This window comes from Eriocheir sinensis, chromosome 27 (genome assembly GCF_024679095.1).
Source record: "Eriocheir sinensis breed Jianghai 21 chromosome 27, ASM2467909v1, whole genome shotgun sequence".
Lineage (NCBI taxonomy): Eukaryota > Metazoa > Arthropoda > Malacostraca > Decapoda > Varunidae > Eriocheir > Eriocheir sinensis.
In genome coordinates, this window is record NC_066535.1 from 15,093,281 (window position 1) to 15,111,455 (window position 18,175).

The 18,175-nt window shown below is 39.3% G+C and overlaps 2 protein-coding genes across 11 annotated transcripts in view; one reads left to right on the forward strand and one right to left on the reverse strand.

Moving 5' to 3' along the window:
- The first annotated feature begins 20 nt into the window (after positions 1–20).
- Positions 21–17,583, forward strand: LOC127004192 (uncharacterized). 3 transcript variants are annotated; one of them, XM_050871698.1, is made up of 7 exons: positions 21–1,338; positions 2,309–2,464; positions 4,055–4,174; positions 7,519–7,643; positions 8,216–8,365; positions 9,075–9,347; positions 15,804–17,583. In XM_050871698.1, exons 1-6 carry the CDS (start codon positions 129–131, stop codon positions 9,303–9,305), a joined length of 1,992 nt encoding a protein of 663 aa, XP_050727655.1. In that variant the 5' UTR covers positions 21–128; the 3' UTR covers positions 9,306–9,347; positions 15,804–17,583. The 3 variants fall into 3 exon arrangements, with proteins under 3 accessions (XP_050727655.1, XP_050727657.1, XP_050727656.1); XM_050871700.1 differs by having other exon boundaries at positions 17,007–17,583; XM_050871699.1 differs by lacking the exon at positions 15,804–17,583 and having other exon boundaries at positions 9,075–12,170.
- Positions 11,106–18,175, reverse strand: part of LOC127004190 (transcriptional coactivator YAP1-like) — a 157,341-nt gene continuing 150,271 nt past the window's right edge. For 6 of the 8 annotated variants that reach the window (XM_050871697.1, XM_050871690.1, XM_050871692.1 and 3 more), the window contains 2 exons: positions 17,590–17,678; positions 11,106–14,822 (listed from right to left, as the gene is read on the reverse strand). In XM_050871697.1, coding sequence (XP_050727654.1) covers positions 14,742–14,822; positions 17,590–17,678 — 170 coding nt within the window. In that variant the 3' untranslated portion in view covers positions 11,106–14,741. Of the gene's footprint in view, positions 14,823–14,968; positions 15,033–17,589; positions 17,679–18,175 lie in introns of all 8 variants that reach the window. The other 2 variants (XM_050871696.1, XM_050871689.1) reach the window with 1 other exon arrangement.

An 18,175-nucleotide genomic window follows, 5' to 3' on the forward strand; every position in this document is an offset into this window, starting at 1 on the left:
GTGGTATTTCTCTGGTTTTGCTTTCGTTTCACCGGAGCTGCCGTTACAAAGAGCTGTACTGAGGGAAATCTCAAGCCACTTGTGACATCCAGATCAAGCTCAAGATCACTCCGGTGTAAACAAGAGCCATGTGGCGTCACGCGAGGCTCTTTATTTCCCCTGTCAGAAGCACATCTACGAGCCGTACACTTCCCATAACACGCTATTTAAGGACACAGTGCATCAATTTACACCCCAGAGGCTTCACGAGACATGACGTTGCGGAGACAAGCAGCCACGCGAGGATACTAGAGGAGGACCATCACACGGAAACCCACAAAGACACCCGCACCATTGATCACATGGACCCAGTGGTGCTGAAGTACACGAACATCATCAACGAGCTGAGGAGTAAATCAAGCGGGGTCGAAAGGGTTAACGAGACACACTTTGGCAGCATCCGGTTCGATAATGAGAACTTGCCACACCTCCACGGGCAGTTCGATGGTGAATACGGGCCTGTCACCACCACCAGGGGGAAGGAAAGGGCAGCTAAATATCACCTCAAGTTGGACTCTACTGAAGGCCGTGCTGGTGTGGTGAAGATCGCCGAGGAAGATAAAATAGAAAATGGTCATAATGAAGCAATGGAGGCTAGACTACACCCACCCACAGAGGAGCTAATGACTGGTGGTGGTGGTAAATCCAAAGATGTATCAGTAATGGAAAGTGCCGCTCATGAAAGTAATTATATTGATGAGTGTGTGTTTGGAAGTGCTGTCTCTTCACCAACAGCTAACCCAGTAAAGCCTCCAGTTGAGTCTCTGGGTGGTTCTGTTAACTCAGAACATACTAATTACAAAATAGATGATAGTAATGTCAGAAACCTCAATTATGTAGATGAAGTGTTCTTTAAAAATTCATTAGAAAACCTGGAGATAAACAGACAGCCGGCAATTGATTACTCTGAAATTAAGAAGGACTTAGAAGAAACGTTGCTGTATGGAGAGAAGCATCACACTGAAGGAAGTAAAATAGATGAAGGAAAGGTGGTTGATAAAGAGGCAAGACTTGTTGAACCAGACAGTATGAAAAATGAAGATGACTTGTCAAGAAATAAGACTAAGGAACAGTTATCTACAACAGAAACTACTGAAACTCCCAAGTCAGCTTTTGATTACATAGTGAAGAAGAGACAGGAAGAACATAAGAAGCAACATGGCCTTAATCAGACACCAGGTGATGGTAGCAACAAAAGTTATAAAAAAGTTTTGAGTCTGATCAGCGAGAAATCAAAAGACAAGTTTACAAGACATGATGTGCTGAAAACATTAAAATCCAGCATTCTCTACAATGACCGTAAGTATGCGTTCAAGTTTCTTTGCATAAATACAGTATGGACATGCTGTTTATTTATGGGAACTCAACTATTTTTTATGGTTGACATTATTATTTTCTGATTGGCCATATTCTTTTTGTCGTTCTTTATAACAGTTTGCTGAACTCTGGGTTACCTTTTCCTCACTTACTGCTGCCAGCCACTGCAAGTTTCCATTTTATTGTGTTGCTGAGTAGAGGGATGTGTTGCCAACTTTCCAACTTGCAGTATCCTCCTCCAAATGTGTCTTTTAGATATTTATAGGCACAGTATGGGTTGCCTATTGGTTCATTCCTTGACCACTGATTCCACACGGTCGCACCAATTTTTTATCAAGATCAAAGTTATCCAATAATTGTGATCAAAGTAACCCCATCTAGTATTGGCTCTTTTACTCTTTAGTATGAGCATGTCCACCATTCTAACTTTGCTGAGCATTTCTAAGGTGAATGATGTAGCCAACAAATATGTGCAACTTTGGTATTAATGTAATTTACCAATTTTCAAAGAGCACTAATGTTTTTAGTTTTTTTTAGCCAATTCAGTTATGCACACTCAAATTATTTTTTCCTATTTCTGTGCATTATTGCTCTATTTATCATTTGCACTTACAAGACAATAAGACTGTCATTAAATAGCCTATTTAATCTGTATTTTTTCTTATTATTCATTATTTTGTGTAGAAATGGATCAGTGATCAAATTTCTCAATATCAAAGTGACCCCCTTTGACAGAATGTCGTGAATTCCTAGCTCTTGTTCATGTCATTTCCAAAGGTGATGCTATTTTACATACTACTACTAATCTATGTAATAACAGATAAATAATACTGTATATCAAAATATGACAAATCAAGTTTGCAGGAGTTTGGTGTATTTTCTGCAAAACGCTTTCTACTTTGTTGTTTACTTACATTTTCAAGCTCAGTGATATGAACTTTGCTCTTTTCAGATGACATAGTTGGGCTTTATAAGCCATATGGAATTGTCATGCATGGTGGAGGTGACTCTCGCTACCACGTCCTCACGGACTACCTACCAGACCTGGCAACTTTCCTGAAGGCAGAAGCTCTATATCCAGTCCATAGACTAGATGCTACTACAACAGGTAAGTAAGCTGGTAATACATTATAATTTTTTTTTTTAAAAGGGCCTCATCTCCTTGGTAAAGTCAAGGGAGCTGTAAATCAAGGCACAAGTGCGGTGAAGGTGCTGTCATTTTTCATAAAACAAACCATTAAGTGTTGAACAGCCAGGGTGACATCATACACCCCTTTCTCACACCAATATCAAAACTCACTCAGCTCATTCATGCACACAGATGCCCTTCCACACTATATATCATCAGGACATCCCATAAACCCTTCCTGTCAACCTTGTCATAAGTTTTCTCCAAGTTCATAAAAGCAGAAAACAACACCTTTGTATAGGCACTTTTCAACTAATATTTTTAGTGCAGAGATCTGGTCCACACAGTCCTTCCTTTTCCTAAATTCTCTTTGCTCATCACCTATATTTTTGTCAATTATTTCATAATTTAAACCCCTCTATTACTGTTACAATTATCCCTAATTTCTTTTCCTTTGTACAACAGCACAATGTTTTCTTTACTCTAGTATTTTGTCACTTTTTTTTTTTTTTTTTTCTTTTTTTTGTTTTTTTTTTTTTTTTTACTTTTTTTTTTTCATGAGGCCTATTGCAGCGGTAGACTTTCTTGATGGTGCCTACTGGTCGGCCCCAGGCATTTAGGGGCACAGGCAAGTGTTTTTAGTGTTGCCATTTCACTTGGCTCATGCTACCCCCCTGAAACTCCACCTGATCTTTTTTAGAGAGTATTTCTAAAGTCTGGGTTGATAGATGGTCATCAGGACACCATTTAGGAAGTCTTAGGCTGCGGCCACACAGGGAGTGAGAAAGCGAGCGAGAGTGGCAAGGCGAGTTTCTGTGGCCACACGAAAAGCGAGGCATCTCCCCAGTAGCATCCTCCATCACGGGCCTCACTGTGCTGGTACATGGGTCAGAAACACACTGATCGGCCTTAATAACCTTGCTGAGTCATCATAAGATGATAAAGTACCTCCAATCCACCTATACCCCACTCATTGGCGGGAAATTATACGGAAAATAAATGCTTCATTGACCATCACAAAAATTTATGCACACAACTCCGCAGGGGCATTCCTCTCACAAGCTTGCATCTAATACATCCTGCTTCAACCTATTATCAACAGCTATACTACAATCCATCTAGTTCCTTCATACTTATGCCCACAAATGCCTGTAGATTAATTTATTCAGAAGGTATTTGCCAAAAACAAACCCCCTCATCACAGACATTCACAAGGTGTTGCCTAATCTTATTTGCTCTATTAACACCCCACTTTCCTGCCACACCCTCAGTCTCCTTGCTTCCAACCTTCACATTCATATACTCTAATACAAATATCTTTCCTCTGTTGCTCATTGGGGCATATGCACACACTCATGCATTCTTCACAATACCCATCTTACCCGTAATTCACACTTTCCTTGATCCAAACCATCCTTGCCTAGTCTCTCGTCCATACTATTGTGGAGACCAATATTACACACCGTGCCTTTCCTCTGATCTCTTCTTTGTTTTCTTCTATCAGGAAATGAAATACAAAGATAGTCTACTGTCCCTTGTGCTGTTTCTATAAATGAATCTTTGTTTCAGGTGTTGTTCTTTTAGCTCGCACCCCAGCCATGGCAGACATCCTGAAGAGTATGTTTAAAGAGCGTCAACTTAAAAAAAAATATTGGGCCATCATCAAAGGCACTCCAAAGCATATGCAAGGTAGGAGCTAGCGTTGTTTACATTTAAACTTAGAAACTGTCCTTAAAAGTACACATTGTATCACTGCTGTACTTCAGAAGACTAGAAACTAACATCAAATTTCTTTAGTATTAATACATGTGTGCACATACAAATGTCTTAGAAAAGTTTTATACTTAAGAATCTGTTTTACATGTTGAATATCATTCATTAACATATAATTAATTGAGACCATGTTAGGCATTTTGTAGAAAAAATATGGCATGTAATGTTTGGTTAGATCAGTTTTAGGTAATGATGGATTAGACTGTAGCCTGTCCTTTTTAGTTCAGCCTTTCATGATCATTAAGTCCCCAGCTCTGCTTCCTCTTGGGCAGGAGGAGAAGCTCCAAGCTGGAGCTGAACTATCTCAGATATTTGCAGAACCTAATAAATATTTTTAGTATTTGCATCATATCTTGAACATGAATCGTTTATTTATGATTTGTGGGTATCATTGCCATCCCTAATCAACTACCTAGAACATTTATTTAAGAAAAACAGCTGATTATTGGTTTGCCTTGCTATGTTGTGATGGACAATGAAATTTATTTTACCATAAATAATATTTACTGTTTACAAGTATTATTTTTGCTTTTCTACAGGCTTAGCTTGTACATGTTACTTCTTGATAGCTCAGCACAGTGGTGATGGAATGTGATGTAACTTTTTATTAATAATAATAAGAATAATGGGCATCAAGGATCTTGGTGTCAAATAGTTTATGCTGCTTTTATGCATATAAACATCGTCCCATCCTTAGGAACAGCCTAATCTTCCGCGGGCAGACCATGGGTGTTTGGTGTGGTGCTGTGAACATTCCCTTGCAGCCACCTTTGTGCATATTGGGGGAAATGTGTGAATGGCCATATCCACAATTAGTGAACCTGTGAATACAGCTGGACAGGTGTATAGCACTTCAAAATGGGTTGTGTGTGTCTTGCCAGCAAATAAATATGGTATTAGGTGAATATTCACTTCATTCAGTGGAGAGAGAGAGAGAGAGAGAGAGAGAGAGAGAGAGAGAGAGAGAGAGAGAGAGAGAGAGAGAGAGAGAGAGAGAGAGAGAGAGAGAGAGAGAGAGAGAGAGAGAGAGAGAGAGAGAGAGAGAGAGAGAGAGAGAGAGAGAGAGAGAGAGAGAGAGAGAGAGAGAGAGAGAGAGAGAGAGAGAGAGAGAGAGAGAGAGAGAGAGAGATCCACTCAGTCTCAGCCTCACTCTTGTGAGGAAGAAATGAGGGACACCATGAGCGACTGGCTAGTGTTGGTACTGGTACCGAGCAGTCTGGTACCAGTACCGTACCGTATAGCTGGCACCATTAGTACCAGTACTGGTACCGGTACCTTCCCACCCCTATTGTTGAGTAGCGTGGCAGCGTGGGTACTGTATTGTTGTTCAAGTGGCACGTGGGAAGAACTGAACTCAGCTGTGTGGCCACGGCGCCGTGTGAGTCCAGTTGCGTGAGACATCTGGTGGCCACTCCATAAAATGTCGCGTATAAGTGGAAAAAACGTGTAAATTAAACATTTATTTGGATTTTGGACCCCGCGTTATTTCAAAAACGCATAAACCAAACTCGCGTAAATCGAAAGTTACCTGTAGTATTATCAAGCATTGCAACTAGGTTTTTTTTTCAGTGGATGAGGTAATGAAGGGAATAGTGTAGATTATAGAGTGTAACACAGTGTTGCAGTGGTGTGAAACGAAAATCCACCCTTTACAGGCTCTCACTGCTCTCCGTATATGTCCATCTCTGTCTCTTTCTAAGTTTTGTTACCAGTGTTATTCAGGTTTATCTTTAACACAGTAAAAGCTCAGTTATCCTCATTAGCAATATCTGCTCCTCAAAATTATCTGCATTTTTACTCTGACCTGAAAATCTGTCACTGTGTCCTCTTATGGTGCAGGCAAGTTGGGGAAATTACCCACATTAAGACTGAGATGCACAAAACTCACCATATACACATACAATAGTTTATGGTTAAGTGGGTTGGAGTAAAACAATACACAAAACTATTTCCAAATTTGCATTATGTGTGGGTTATGTGGGGAATTATGCTGATGGAGGAAATTTCACAAGCAGTTCTTGCAGTCAACACCTTGAGGGGGACTGTGTGTTGAGTTGCAGTGCATGGTGGGACCGCCCGGGAGTTTCTTATTAGTGCAGTTCATAACTGTCATGGGCAGAGCTGCAGCTGTGTTTTGTTTTTACCATGGCCCCACGACCTTTTCAAGTATGGTAGGAAGGACCTCATGTTGGAAAAGAAATTAAAACTTTTGACAAACATTTACGTTCCTGGTGGGGCCTGATGGGGCCTGATGGTGTTTATAGTGGCGCCATCTTGCGGAAGAGGATCTTGAGGAAGAGTAAATCTTACTCCTGATTGGCTGACTGTTTACTGTACTAAAACAGACTTGGTCAGCAGCAGAAAGCCTTGGTCGCTCAGTGACCCAGGGTGCGGATGGGTCGTCCAGTGACCCAGGGCGTGGACGAACACAACGTGCTGAAACTCCACCTCCCTGAACACAAAGCTACATGCAAAGGCAGAGATTCAACAACATGTATGAAGGATGCCCTGCATCCCCAACTGACTACTCAACTCAGGAACCTGTAAATTTAAATCAAAGCCAACAGACAAAGAAAGAGGAGAAAATAAAATACGCTGCTGCACTGCACATCCTCAATCAAGCAACTCTGAAATAAATAACATTAACTGGAAAGTTAGCTGTTAACTGCATACACAGCACACCTTACACTTATGCATAATATAAGAGTGAGCATTAAGGGAACCCTGAAATACAGAACAGAGAACACCATAGAACATTCCACGCCATGCTGTGTTCACTATGTTCACTAATGTGAACACCGCGTGGGATAGTACTTCTTGTCACACCCAACCAGGAAAAAATACCAGAGGCTGAGTCATCGTATGACCCAGCAGGACCTGGCAAATAGCATCATCATGGTGACAAATGACACTACTTCACTTCCTTCCCAGGCATGTACTTCACAGGGGTGTGAGTCATTGTAGGAAGAACCTGCAGCAGGCTGCGAGATAGATGACATCAGCAGGGGCACACACTTCTCAGCTGAGCATCAGATAACCCATTAAATGATATAATATTCCATGGTCAGTCTATGATGAGAGTGCTTTGCACTACAAGCTGAGGAGCCTGGGGTGAAGATGAGTGCCAGCACAACACACTAATGTGTGCTCCCAACATTAATTTCACTGTCCCTTCCTTCCTTCCCAGAAGGATGACATATACATAGTGCAATGTTTTGAATTAAATAGAGTATGACATATATCTACATATTCATTTGCAGGTATAATTGACATCCCAATAGCAGAAGGCATGGTGGATGGCCGTAGGCGCATGGTACTGAAGCCTGACGTGAAGTCACTCAAGAGTACAAGTACGAAAAGTCAAATTGCTGTCACCAAATTCAAAGTGAGTAAATCTTAGTAAAGCAATCAGCATGTTTTAGTGACTCTGTTGTTTTCTTTTCTTCCCCTGCATATGCAATCTTTACCCCTCCTGCACAAGCAAGGTGGCATCAAGGAGGAAGCAAAAAAAATATGACTCAGAAACCATGAGGTGCTTAGTGACTCCGCTTTTGACCTAGGAGTCAGTGCATTAATGCCAGGCACCACACCAATAGGATATTAGATTTTGTTAAAAAATTATTAGCAGTAGAAGTGGTAGAATCATCCATAAATAATATTTTATGTTTCTAAGTCCTTTTCCTGATTGTTTTACTCAGTTCTGGATCCTTTATTATAGAATTAACATCTATACATTCATCATAAATCATAAATTAAAGAGTAACAAAAATTAATGTGCTAAGAAATTTACCATATAAGGCATCAGGTGCCTGATGGAGATCATAGGATATAGAAGATTATCCAGCCTGATACTGAATCACATTATCCAGAAGACATTGAAATCAAGATAATTTATCCAAATTATGTAAATTCCCTTTCTTTCCTCAGCACCATACTTACAGGTACCTCTTTCTGCAGGTAATCAGCACAAGAAACAGTGCCACCCTTGTTGAGTTGTCTCCCCTGACTGGAGTGAAACATCAGCTTCGTGTACACATGGCCTTCGGACTTTCATGTCCCATCTTGGGTGACCACAAGTACTCACACTTGAAAAAACTCGCCCCACAAGTAAGCTGTCATTGCTACACATATATATTTAGTTTGGTAAAAGAAAGGATGAACCAACTGGGGAGAAGCCAGGAAACCCAAAATTCCATTATATTTTGTTATATCCAGAGTGACACTTGTGTAAGATAACAGAAAAGAAGTATACACATATCAGTACAATTTTAATGTAAATATTCTGGGCCGGGATTCACAAAGATGTGTGCTAACACTCCACACTATTAAAAATAACCTTTGGGTTAGCATTCAACACTAAACCTGGATTCGCAAACGAGGTTTCGTTACATTGTTAACATGGCGCTAAATCAGAGAGGCTGTTGATAGGGTGAGCGCTGTTGATGATGTCATCACTCACAGCAAATCACAATCAAGTTTCCAGAATCGTCAGCCAATCATTAGGCAGCCGCCTTCAGCTGTGTTTTCACACAACCCATTCTCTTTTCCCCTTCTTCTTTTTCCATCTTAATAAGGGACTGACCATATTTACTTTTTTCCCATTCTTTACTTATAAATAATAAAAGTGTTTGTTAGAATGAAAGGTTTTGATTATTTTTTAAGATGAACTATGCTAAATGGTGGTATATACCTATATGAATTTTTGCAGTAACTGTAAAGTTTTGAATTCCATTCATCTACATAGTGTCATGTATTTTTTATGCATTGTGGTGAGCAGACTTATTGATAAATGCATTTATATACTTTCTTTCCATAGGCACTTCCTGGAGATGTGCTGGACTGTCTTAGAATAAAGCAGAGCAAAGTAAGGCAACTTCCCCTCTACCTTCACTGTAAATCCATCCTTGTGCCAGAGATCTTGGAAGGGAGGAATGTCTTTATTCAGGCAAGGCTTCCTGCATATTTCAACAAGACAGTGTCTCTGCTGAAGCTAAACAGACATGGAAGTAAAGTCAAGCTGGAAGAGCCATTTACTTCCCCACCTTGAAATTTCTCCTCTCCTCCATCACCATGGAAGACTGGCTATAAGGTTAGTTTTGGTGTTTGTTTATCACCTTGTGCAAAGTTAGAGTGGAGATGAAAGGTATACTAAACTTGTATTTAACTTGTAAATAAAATCTGAAATCTCTTACATTAAATGACATGTTGTACAGAGAAAAACCAAGACTATAGATATGGAATCTTTATTGAGCCCTTTCACTCTTCTAACTGCTGGAACTGGGTGGCTGAGGTCTTCTATCCTCAAAGGATTTTGTGTTCCTGCCAACGGCTAGCAGTCAGCCCAATCCCTGATGTGGATTAGTTGAGGTGGAGCCTGAAACCTTTCCCCATAAACTCTGAACCATTCTTGGCCCAGAATAGAAAGTAGACACCGAGGTTGAGGCTCCAGTCATAACTCAGACCCTGTTCTTCGAGGGGGCTTGTTCGTGTGGCAAGTTCCTGTGATGCATCTGCATCAGGCGACCGTGCTGCCGTGTTGGGTGCAAGGCAAAGCCCCTGGAACCCTTGCATCCCTAAGGGGGAAGGACCCTTTTGCCTGGCATTTTATTTAGGGGGCAGCCAGGGTAGTGCAGATTTTTTTATTTATTTATTTTTTTTTACATCCTCGCCTATGCGCCGGTAGGCTTTCTTCAGGGTCCAGATGGTCGGCCCAAGCCCATCGTGGCACCGGCAGTTTTCTATAGTGGCGCCAGTTAAGTTGAAGCGACAGACTTTAAAGAGGTTTGGCCACATGGAGCGAATGGAGGAGAGTAAGATGACCAGAAGGGTGTATGTGAGTGAGATAGAGGGAGGGAATGCTAGAGGACGCCCTCCAGTGAAATGGAGGGATAGGGTGCAAGAGTACGTTAGGGAGAGGGGGGAAAGATCTTTGAGAAACTTTGAGCAGGCAAGGAGGGAGTGTCTGGATAGAGAAAGTTGGAAGCTCTTCTGCCGTGGCCATCCCCTGGTGGGAGCTCCTAGGAGCAGGCGTCGATGAAATGATGATGATGATGATCAGGAAGTTTTGTGTTGGTTTCTATGGCTCTGGTACTGCCAGGAATGCCAGTAGTTTTCTCCTGAATTTTGCAAGATTCAGAAAGTTGAATATTGCTGGTTCTTAGTATCAGAGACTAGAGGGCACTGCTGGCCATGGTATAGCAATTCTTATAGGAGACTGACCATGTCCTCATAAGTACTCATTGGAGTATCCTGTAGAACTGCAAGTTTTTTTCAGTGCAGAGTTTGTTTGTACACTCAAGCTTCATGTCTCAAGATGTAACTGTACTATGTTTTATTTAGAGAAACAGAAAGACTTGTGAAGTGCCTATGCTGTGAGTCTCAAATTATTGCAATGTTGTTGGTACCCTTGAAGAACCTGCAGAGCTGTGAAATACCTTCGAACATGAAACTCTCCCAGTGCCTCATGATACACTGAGTCAAAAACCTTCAAGATCGATATAGGCTGCAAGTAGCCCTAATCAAAACTCGCGTAAGCATTCCACAAGGACGCAAAGTGCAAGCATGCTGTCAATTGTTGACCAGGCGTGAACCCGGATTGCTTAGGTCTTGGAAACTGTAGCAGATGAGAAGACCGTCATTCTTTTTTCACTTTAAGTATGTGGCACCTCAATCAAGGCAACACAGACTTTTGGCGAGTACTGTTTATGCAGCTTGTTTAATGCAACACTGTGATCAGGTGCATTTACTGATTATCAGCTTGTTACTTGCCACTTTTACTTGGAGGCGTACAGGGCAAGAGATAGTTTAATGACTAAACCTAACTGGCTTTTAAAAGAAAACACTGCTGTATATTCATTTGGAGATAGGATTTATTTACATTGCTTCAGCATACATTAAATTTCATAGGGGATTGAGTCAACCCATTCCCCCAATGCATAAAGCACAGAGTGGCATTTATCAATATGGCAAGAAAGGGGAGTAACTTTAAATGGTGGATACATTGTGAATAATCCATTCCTTGTACAATGGGCCACTCATCTTCAGGGCTCTGTCTGTGACACTTAATACTTCCCCTTTTTTGTCACATTACTAAATTTTGCCAAAGTTTGTGAGCCGTAAGCTAATACCATAGTTGAGGGTTGGGGCAAGAATTCAGTCTTGGGTGAAGATCAAGTGAACATATGCCAGCTAAGGTGTGTATGTATATGGCGGTGTGCTGGAGCAGAACAAGGTGAACAGCTGGATGTGTTCACAGAATCCTTTGATTTCTCCCATCTTAGCTTGCCACCATCCCAAATGAGTTACTCTCCATTACAGTCCTATGTTTGCTGTACATTTTAACATTATCTCATGGACTGTGAAAGGACCTTTCAAAGCAAGGCAAAATTGCCAGCTATTAGTTTATGAAATCAGTAGCTCAAGGATCACGGAAAGACATGTCCTCCAGAGTAAACAATGTACGGAGACCACTGTGTTGAGAGACTGGGCAGAGTGTTCAAGCTCTGCATGTACATTGCCTTTGAGAGTTAAACAGTGCAACTGAACTTCATAAACTTGTGCAAGAAAGATTGGGAAGGATATACCTTTGGTTGACTAAAAAAATATATAAAGAACAAAGTGGTCAACACTCAGGCCATTATCTTAAATCTATTAGTAAAAAACTTTACCACTGGATTATTCTTCTACGAAAGTTTGATATGAATATAATATGGTTGATGTGATATTTTTTTTCTTTTATGCTATACTAGGAACCCTTCACCACATTAAAAAGACTGACAACAAACAAACAAACAAAAAAGAAAAAAAAGTCTTGATGCTGAGTTTCTAACTAGTCATTTTTAAAACTAACAAATATGGCCACTATAAGAAACTAAAAACAACACTGCATGCTGGATGTATATCACAACAGACACCATACTATGAAAACAATTGACATTTACATTTCCTGATAAAATAAATTCATGTCTACTGGAGCAATAAATGTAATGATAATGATGATAATAATAAAATAATAATAATGATAATTATATCAAAACAAGCACCAAGTGTGTGGTCAACACTTGGTGCTTGTTCATCCTTAACAGTTAAACAATTACCTTAACCTAGAGCCACAAGTTTACCTGTGGCTTGGGAGCTGCCAAAGTGACCTCATAGCAACCTGGGTCATGACCTCCGGCCATTTGTTGACCCAGGGGAGAGTGAATGGCCACTGAACAGCTGCAGACAAAGGCACTTGGGACGTCCGTAAATCACTTGAGCAGACTGTGGATGGATGTGGGATCTTAAATACTGACAGTTTAAACAGTGCCTTATGAGATACAACAGGCAGCTTATGCTTTAGTACATTACCCTCAGCCCATTATTTTCACTAATCATAAGCTTTCCAAAGAGCTACAGCTGGCTATCCTGCAGATTGGCCAAGCCTGCAGGAACAAAAGATACAAAAACCACCCACGTCAGATACATCAAAGGGTTCAGTAACATGTCAGGGAAGCTACTACAACTGTCAGGCCTAGTGGATATTAAGGCCATTTTACTTAAGTACATTATTTGTGTCATCAGCTAGAGCCAGAAACATGATAGACTATCACCTTGGTTCCTGCATTCACCCATCAATGAGCTGCCACGCACATGAGCCACTCCACAAGGCACCTCATTTCCTCTAAGGCACCAACAATACTTGCTAAACTCCTGATAAAGCTTCAACACAGTTACAACTTACAATATGCATTAGCAAATTAGTGTAATTGCAAATAAAATGTGATTTGTAAAAAATTTCATGCACTTAATCACTTATTTAACATAGTCAACTACATACAAATTTTTGTGTACTTGAGGCAGTCATTAAAATTACGTTCCAATCAGACAATTTACAAGTACCAATGAATAACAGGATAAAATAATGTTGTTACAGCTCATGAAATAAAATTCTCAGCACAACTATAACATAGGCAAGCATAACAAAATCAATTTAAGCTACACTTGCAAGAATATTGCTTACTCATTTTAAAATTAATTTCACAATGAAAATTTACTTTTATGCATCTGCAATGTTTGAATTATTCAATTTAAAACACAGTAAGTAGTTTTCTATATTACTCAAGTTTCATTAAACTTTATATTTCATATCAAATAAAAATTATATTGTATAAATCTGCAATTTTTTGATCCAATTGAATACTGAATGATGTACATTTGGAAAGCCTAATTTACAGCCTTGTAAAATATAGTACATAGTTTCAGCTTATCACCTCTTGCCAAAAGAGGCAGCTGCACTTGTAAAGTTTGGTGCACTCTATCACACTACAGGAACTAGGGTAGCCAGAAGAAAGGAGCATAATAGCCAACAAAACACAAGAGGTAAAATTAAACAAAATGCAAACAACAGATTGCTCCACTGTGTTGCAAAAATAAAGGAGCACTGAGTGCATTGTTAAGAACATCTGAAGTTTCACCAAAATTTGAAGGTATGTCTTATTAAAAAGCTGCCTTTTTTTCATTTTTCATAATGCCTTTTCATTTAAATAGCTATGAGTACGTCATTAATATTGTGAGTTGTCATAACCCAAAAAATCAAATACTATTTACATTGCAATAAGCATTCATTAATAAATATGATAAAATGTGTCAGTCTGGCAATACTTCTTCAATTAAGGCAGAACTGGACGGTAAGATTTGTAGCGAACCACTTTACATATGGAAAGACTGGGGGCAATTGGATGACCCTCCAAGAACAGTAAGTTCAAAATAAAAAAACAAATACACAATACAAAAAGGAGAGGAAAAATATATTCACAAGAAACTTAACCTACATCATGGGAGATTTCCAATGCCAGCAACCTCCTCTTGAAAGAGTATAACTTGGTAGTCCATAGGCACTAATCCATCACATTTAGAGTAAGGCTGTGCTTGCCTCTCACAGTACTGAAGCCATTCGAGATCAGTGTCATGCACAAACCGTATTCAGTAAACTTTCCCCACTTCCACTCTCTTATGGCTTCAGTTACTTGTATTTTCCATTCAACAGGCAGTTTCTCTGACCTACACAGCCTGGTCAAAGTACACAGTATTTCCTCAAAGGTGGAAGCAACATATTCTATATAGAGAGCCCCGACTCGTATTTCTTTTTATCTGCATTACTCGTTAATACACAGTTGCACATTGACGATAAAGCTGCCAGATTTGCTCTGCATGAAGGTTCTTATATCCAGACTGGACTACAGCCTTCTCTTCTTTCCCACCAATGAGGTAATAACAGCAATGAATATGGGTACTTGTAGCTTTGTCCTTCCAGTTCCATTTCCTCCCATAAAAGCTTACTCAATTTTACCTTTTCCATTTTATTTTTTTACATTATCCAAAGAAAAAGATATCTGTAACACTACCAGTAATAATACTAGATGTCCCCAGGCATTTTAATCTTTTCACCACTAATGAAGCACGTGCTAACTTTGTCACACTTTAACTTATACTCCTTGCTTTTTTACAGCCACGTATGGAGACTGTCCATTTTGGAAGTCTCCAGCATGTCATTGAGAAAATCTGTGGACAGGTCGTCATTTAGCTGAAAACAGAGAAGAGAGTCATTAGTATTGGAACAAACTTCTATTGTACTCATACATTACAAAGACTAGAAATACTTTCGCACCAGAAAATAAAGTTCACCTCATGTGGTCCTCAAAACTAAAAGTATCCTGTTTGTGTACACACCTTTATGCCTGAACACACAACTGCCATTTAAAAGTCATCATCACCACCATCCTAATCCCATTCCCTGTAACAACACAGGGTGGTATTAAGTAAAATGGCAAATCAAAAGCAAGCAACATGCAACAATAAATAATACAAATAATCAAGTTTTGTATTATGTGTTTTACTTAATGTGCTTAATAATGAAAATTATTGCTTGATAAAACATGTAATAAATAGTTTTATTACAAAAATGACTTGGCAAGTAATGTCCCAGTAAATATCAAAGGTTGCAAAAAAAATAATTATAATTAACTTTCATAGATTTGGGACTAGTTTCAAAGAAAATATTTTTAGGTAACCATGCAGTGAAATCTCATGCAGCTTAGTGAGCAAGTTGTCGATAAAATTTGCTAATCAACCACAAATCTCTGGTTAGCACTACGTTGCAGTTGGCTCGTGGTATTCCTGGGTATTGTCTGCCTTCTCCTTTGTTGTATTTTAAGACTGGTGTATCAAGCTCTGATAGGATGGTGGCTGTGACCCTTTTGGGGTGTAATAATCTCTTAAAACAAGAAAACATTATAAAAAGCAGTGTACAATTATCAGGAGTATTCCGAGCTGGCCGCACAGTGTTTCAACAAAGCAAATGAGAAAATCATAAATTGAAGAGTATTCAAGTTTCCTCTTATTTAATGATGCCAAGAAACCATTGTTTGTCTTAGTATCCATGACCATGTGTGAAATTGTTAGACAAGCATAGAAAGGTACGGTGCCAGTGTAAACCTGACTGGCACTGCAGGAGTGTCATGAAACAAATAAAATAATCCAACAATATAACAACTTTTCTTTTCAGGAAGTGAGAATGCTAGAGCAAAATGTGATGGAAGGACCAAGGCAATATAGAAGTGCAACTTTATAGTTGGAAGGAGTAACTGGATTGACTATTGAATCATTACAGTAGAATCTCAATGTAAGAAAGGTTTCATGAGCTGTTGCAGGAAAATCAGGTGTTACATGGAATGATGCTTGAGGAAATACTATGTAATACTTTAAGTATGGTGATATAAGAAATGTTATTTGGCAAGTGAGAATATTTGTTACAAATTAATTTTAAAGATGAGAACACCAAAGTACATCAAGAACAAAAAGCTCTACTGGGAAGAAATTATAAAAATATAGGGGTGTAACACCTAAGGGAATGGATTTGTGGAGATAGTTTGGAGGTGATGAGAAAGAATGAAAACTAGTGTTGGAGAGAGAGTTGGTTGAAGAAGGATTAAGTGTGCTGATATAGAGTGCCCGAACAAGGGAAGTTGGAAACACTCGTGCTATGGCCATCCCCTTCAGGGAAGTTTTCTTGAGGGAACAGGGCATCATAGATAGAAATAACATCAGATGAGGCAATTACAGCTGATAAAAACACTTTAAAAAGTTTTGAGTACAAATTTCAAACTGCTTGGGTAATGTTGAAAATACTGACAACCATCAGCACACAATTCTGCCAAGCAATACGCTGAAGTGTAACAACACAATTGTCCAAAGGTGTATGCACCACTTTGTAATATTTGTAACAAATTCTGCACAACTTATAACTGGATTTTTTTTTTCTCTTTTTAAGCAGAAAAGCAATGTCGTCAAATATTCTTTACAGATAAGTTCTGGCCCTCACACTCGCCCTAATGGTAGGGTGTAGGAGCAGTGCACGTGTTTCGTGGAGTGTGCCTGCTAAGAACTAAACCAACAGAGCATTTGTACAGTAATTTGTGTTACAGTCCCTTGCTTTAAACAGATTTTAAGGACTGTACCTTTCCAAATAAGCATCTGCAAAAGGTAGATGTATATTCATTTCACTGTGTTGATTTACACATGTACAAACTATCTTTGTTATGAAACAAGTAAAGGTAAAGTTGGGGGGCATATGCTATAGCTAGAACTGCGGGTGGCCTCAGTGCTCAACTTCACATTGGCCCTTTGGCCTGTGGTGGGCGTTAAGCCATTGTATCCGGAAACACAGGACCAGTGTGACAACCGGGTTATTACAGTTTATCTTCCCCAGGTACCCATTTACTGATCTGCTCAAAAGGGAGGATGAATGGCTGGGTGGGCTGCATCCCAACTGTCCCAGCTAGAATTCTAACCCTGGCCCATGGACTAGTAGCTAGGCATGTTAACTGCTACATCATGGAGGCTCTTGTGAGTTGTGTGAATCCTAAATTAGAATACTAGGGCACCAATAAGTGTGGCGTGAGAACTATATTGGTGAAAGACTTGTGTTGAATAGGAAGGATTTGTGATAAACAGTAAACTTATGACATCTAGTTGTGAGTGCTGCATAAATCTGTAATAATCTGCATTAAAGTAACGTTCTACTTTGACATGACATCAATTACTTTGACAGTGACGAGTGAAACTATTGAACTGGGTCTTTGTGATCCACTTACTTTAGATGCTGTACATTTTGGTCATACCAACTATACATGACTATAAATCTCTCACAGTGGTCATGGTTACTTAGAAATGTCAAACCAGATCTATTGCGATTGAAAATGAACTACTTACTACATTCAATTTCAAACTGACATCTGTGACTCATGTAAAATCATGCTAAGCTTAGGTTTGTTGCATGTTTATTGTCACACCTGTATTGTTGACACCAAGTCCTCTGAGTCCATTGACTCCAGCTCAGGTGCTTCAAGGATGTTGTTGGCAGGTGACGTCTTCATCTCGGCTGTGAGAAACAAAGGAAAAAGAAAGAATTAAAATAAATATAATGTTCCACTATTAAAATACTTTTCCTTATCACAGCTTTCTCAGTAAATACCCAGAGAGACTACAGTACAGCAGCCACTAACTGAGTGGTCGTGCATGAGACAGTCTCTTGTCCTCTCCTTCCTTACAATAACTTGTAAACATGTGGTTCCTCAGACCATGCAAAAAATGTCATTCCACTTTGCTTAATGGCAAATATACTAGAATTTTCATTTTTCTTCATCTAGACAAGTTACTTGCTTGTTAGGCATACTTTTTTTAAGCCTTATGCTAAATCCAATCTTTTACATGTAACTAATTATAATGAGGCAACTTTCCTTCACAAAAATAGCAAAAATTAAACCAAAATTTCCTATTTCCTATTATAGCTGGTGGAACTTTTTCATACATATATATATATATATATATATATATATATATATATATATATATATATATATATATATATATATATAT

Bases quoted from the DNA above. Each gene is read 5' to 3' on its own strand.
- LOC127004192 (XM_050871698.1), top strand. From the start codon at position 129: ATGTGGCGTCACGCGAGGCTCTTTATTTCCCCTGTCAGAAGCACATCT. The intron at 1,339-2,308 runs GTAAGTATGCGT...TGCTCTTTTCAG, and splicing joins CAGCATTCTCTACAATGACC to ATGACATAGTTGGGCTTTAT. The intron at 8,366-9,074 runs GTAAGCTGTCAT...TTCTTTCCATAG, and splicing joins TGAAAAAACTCGCCCCACAA to GCACTTCCTGGAGATGTGCT.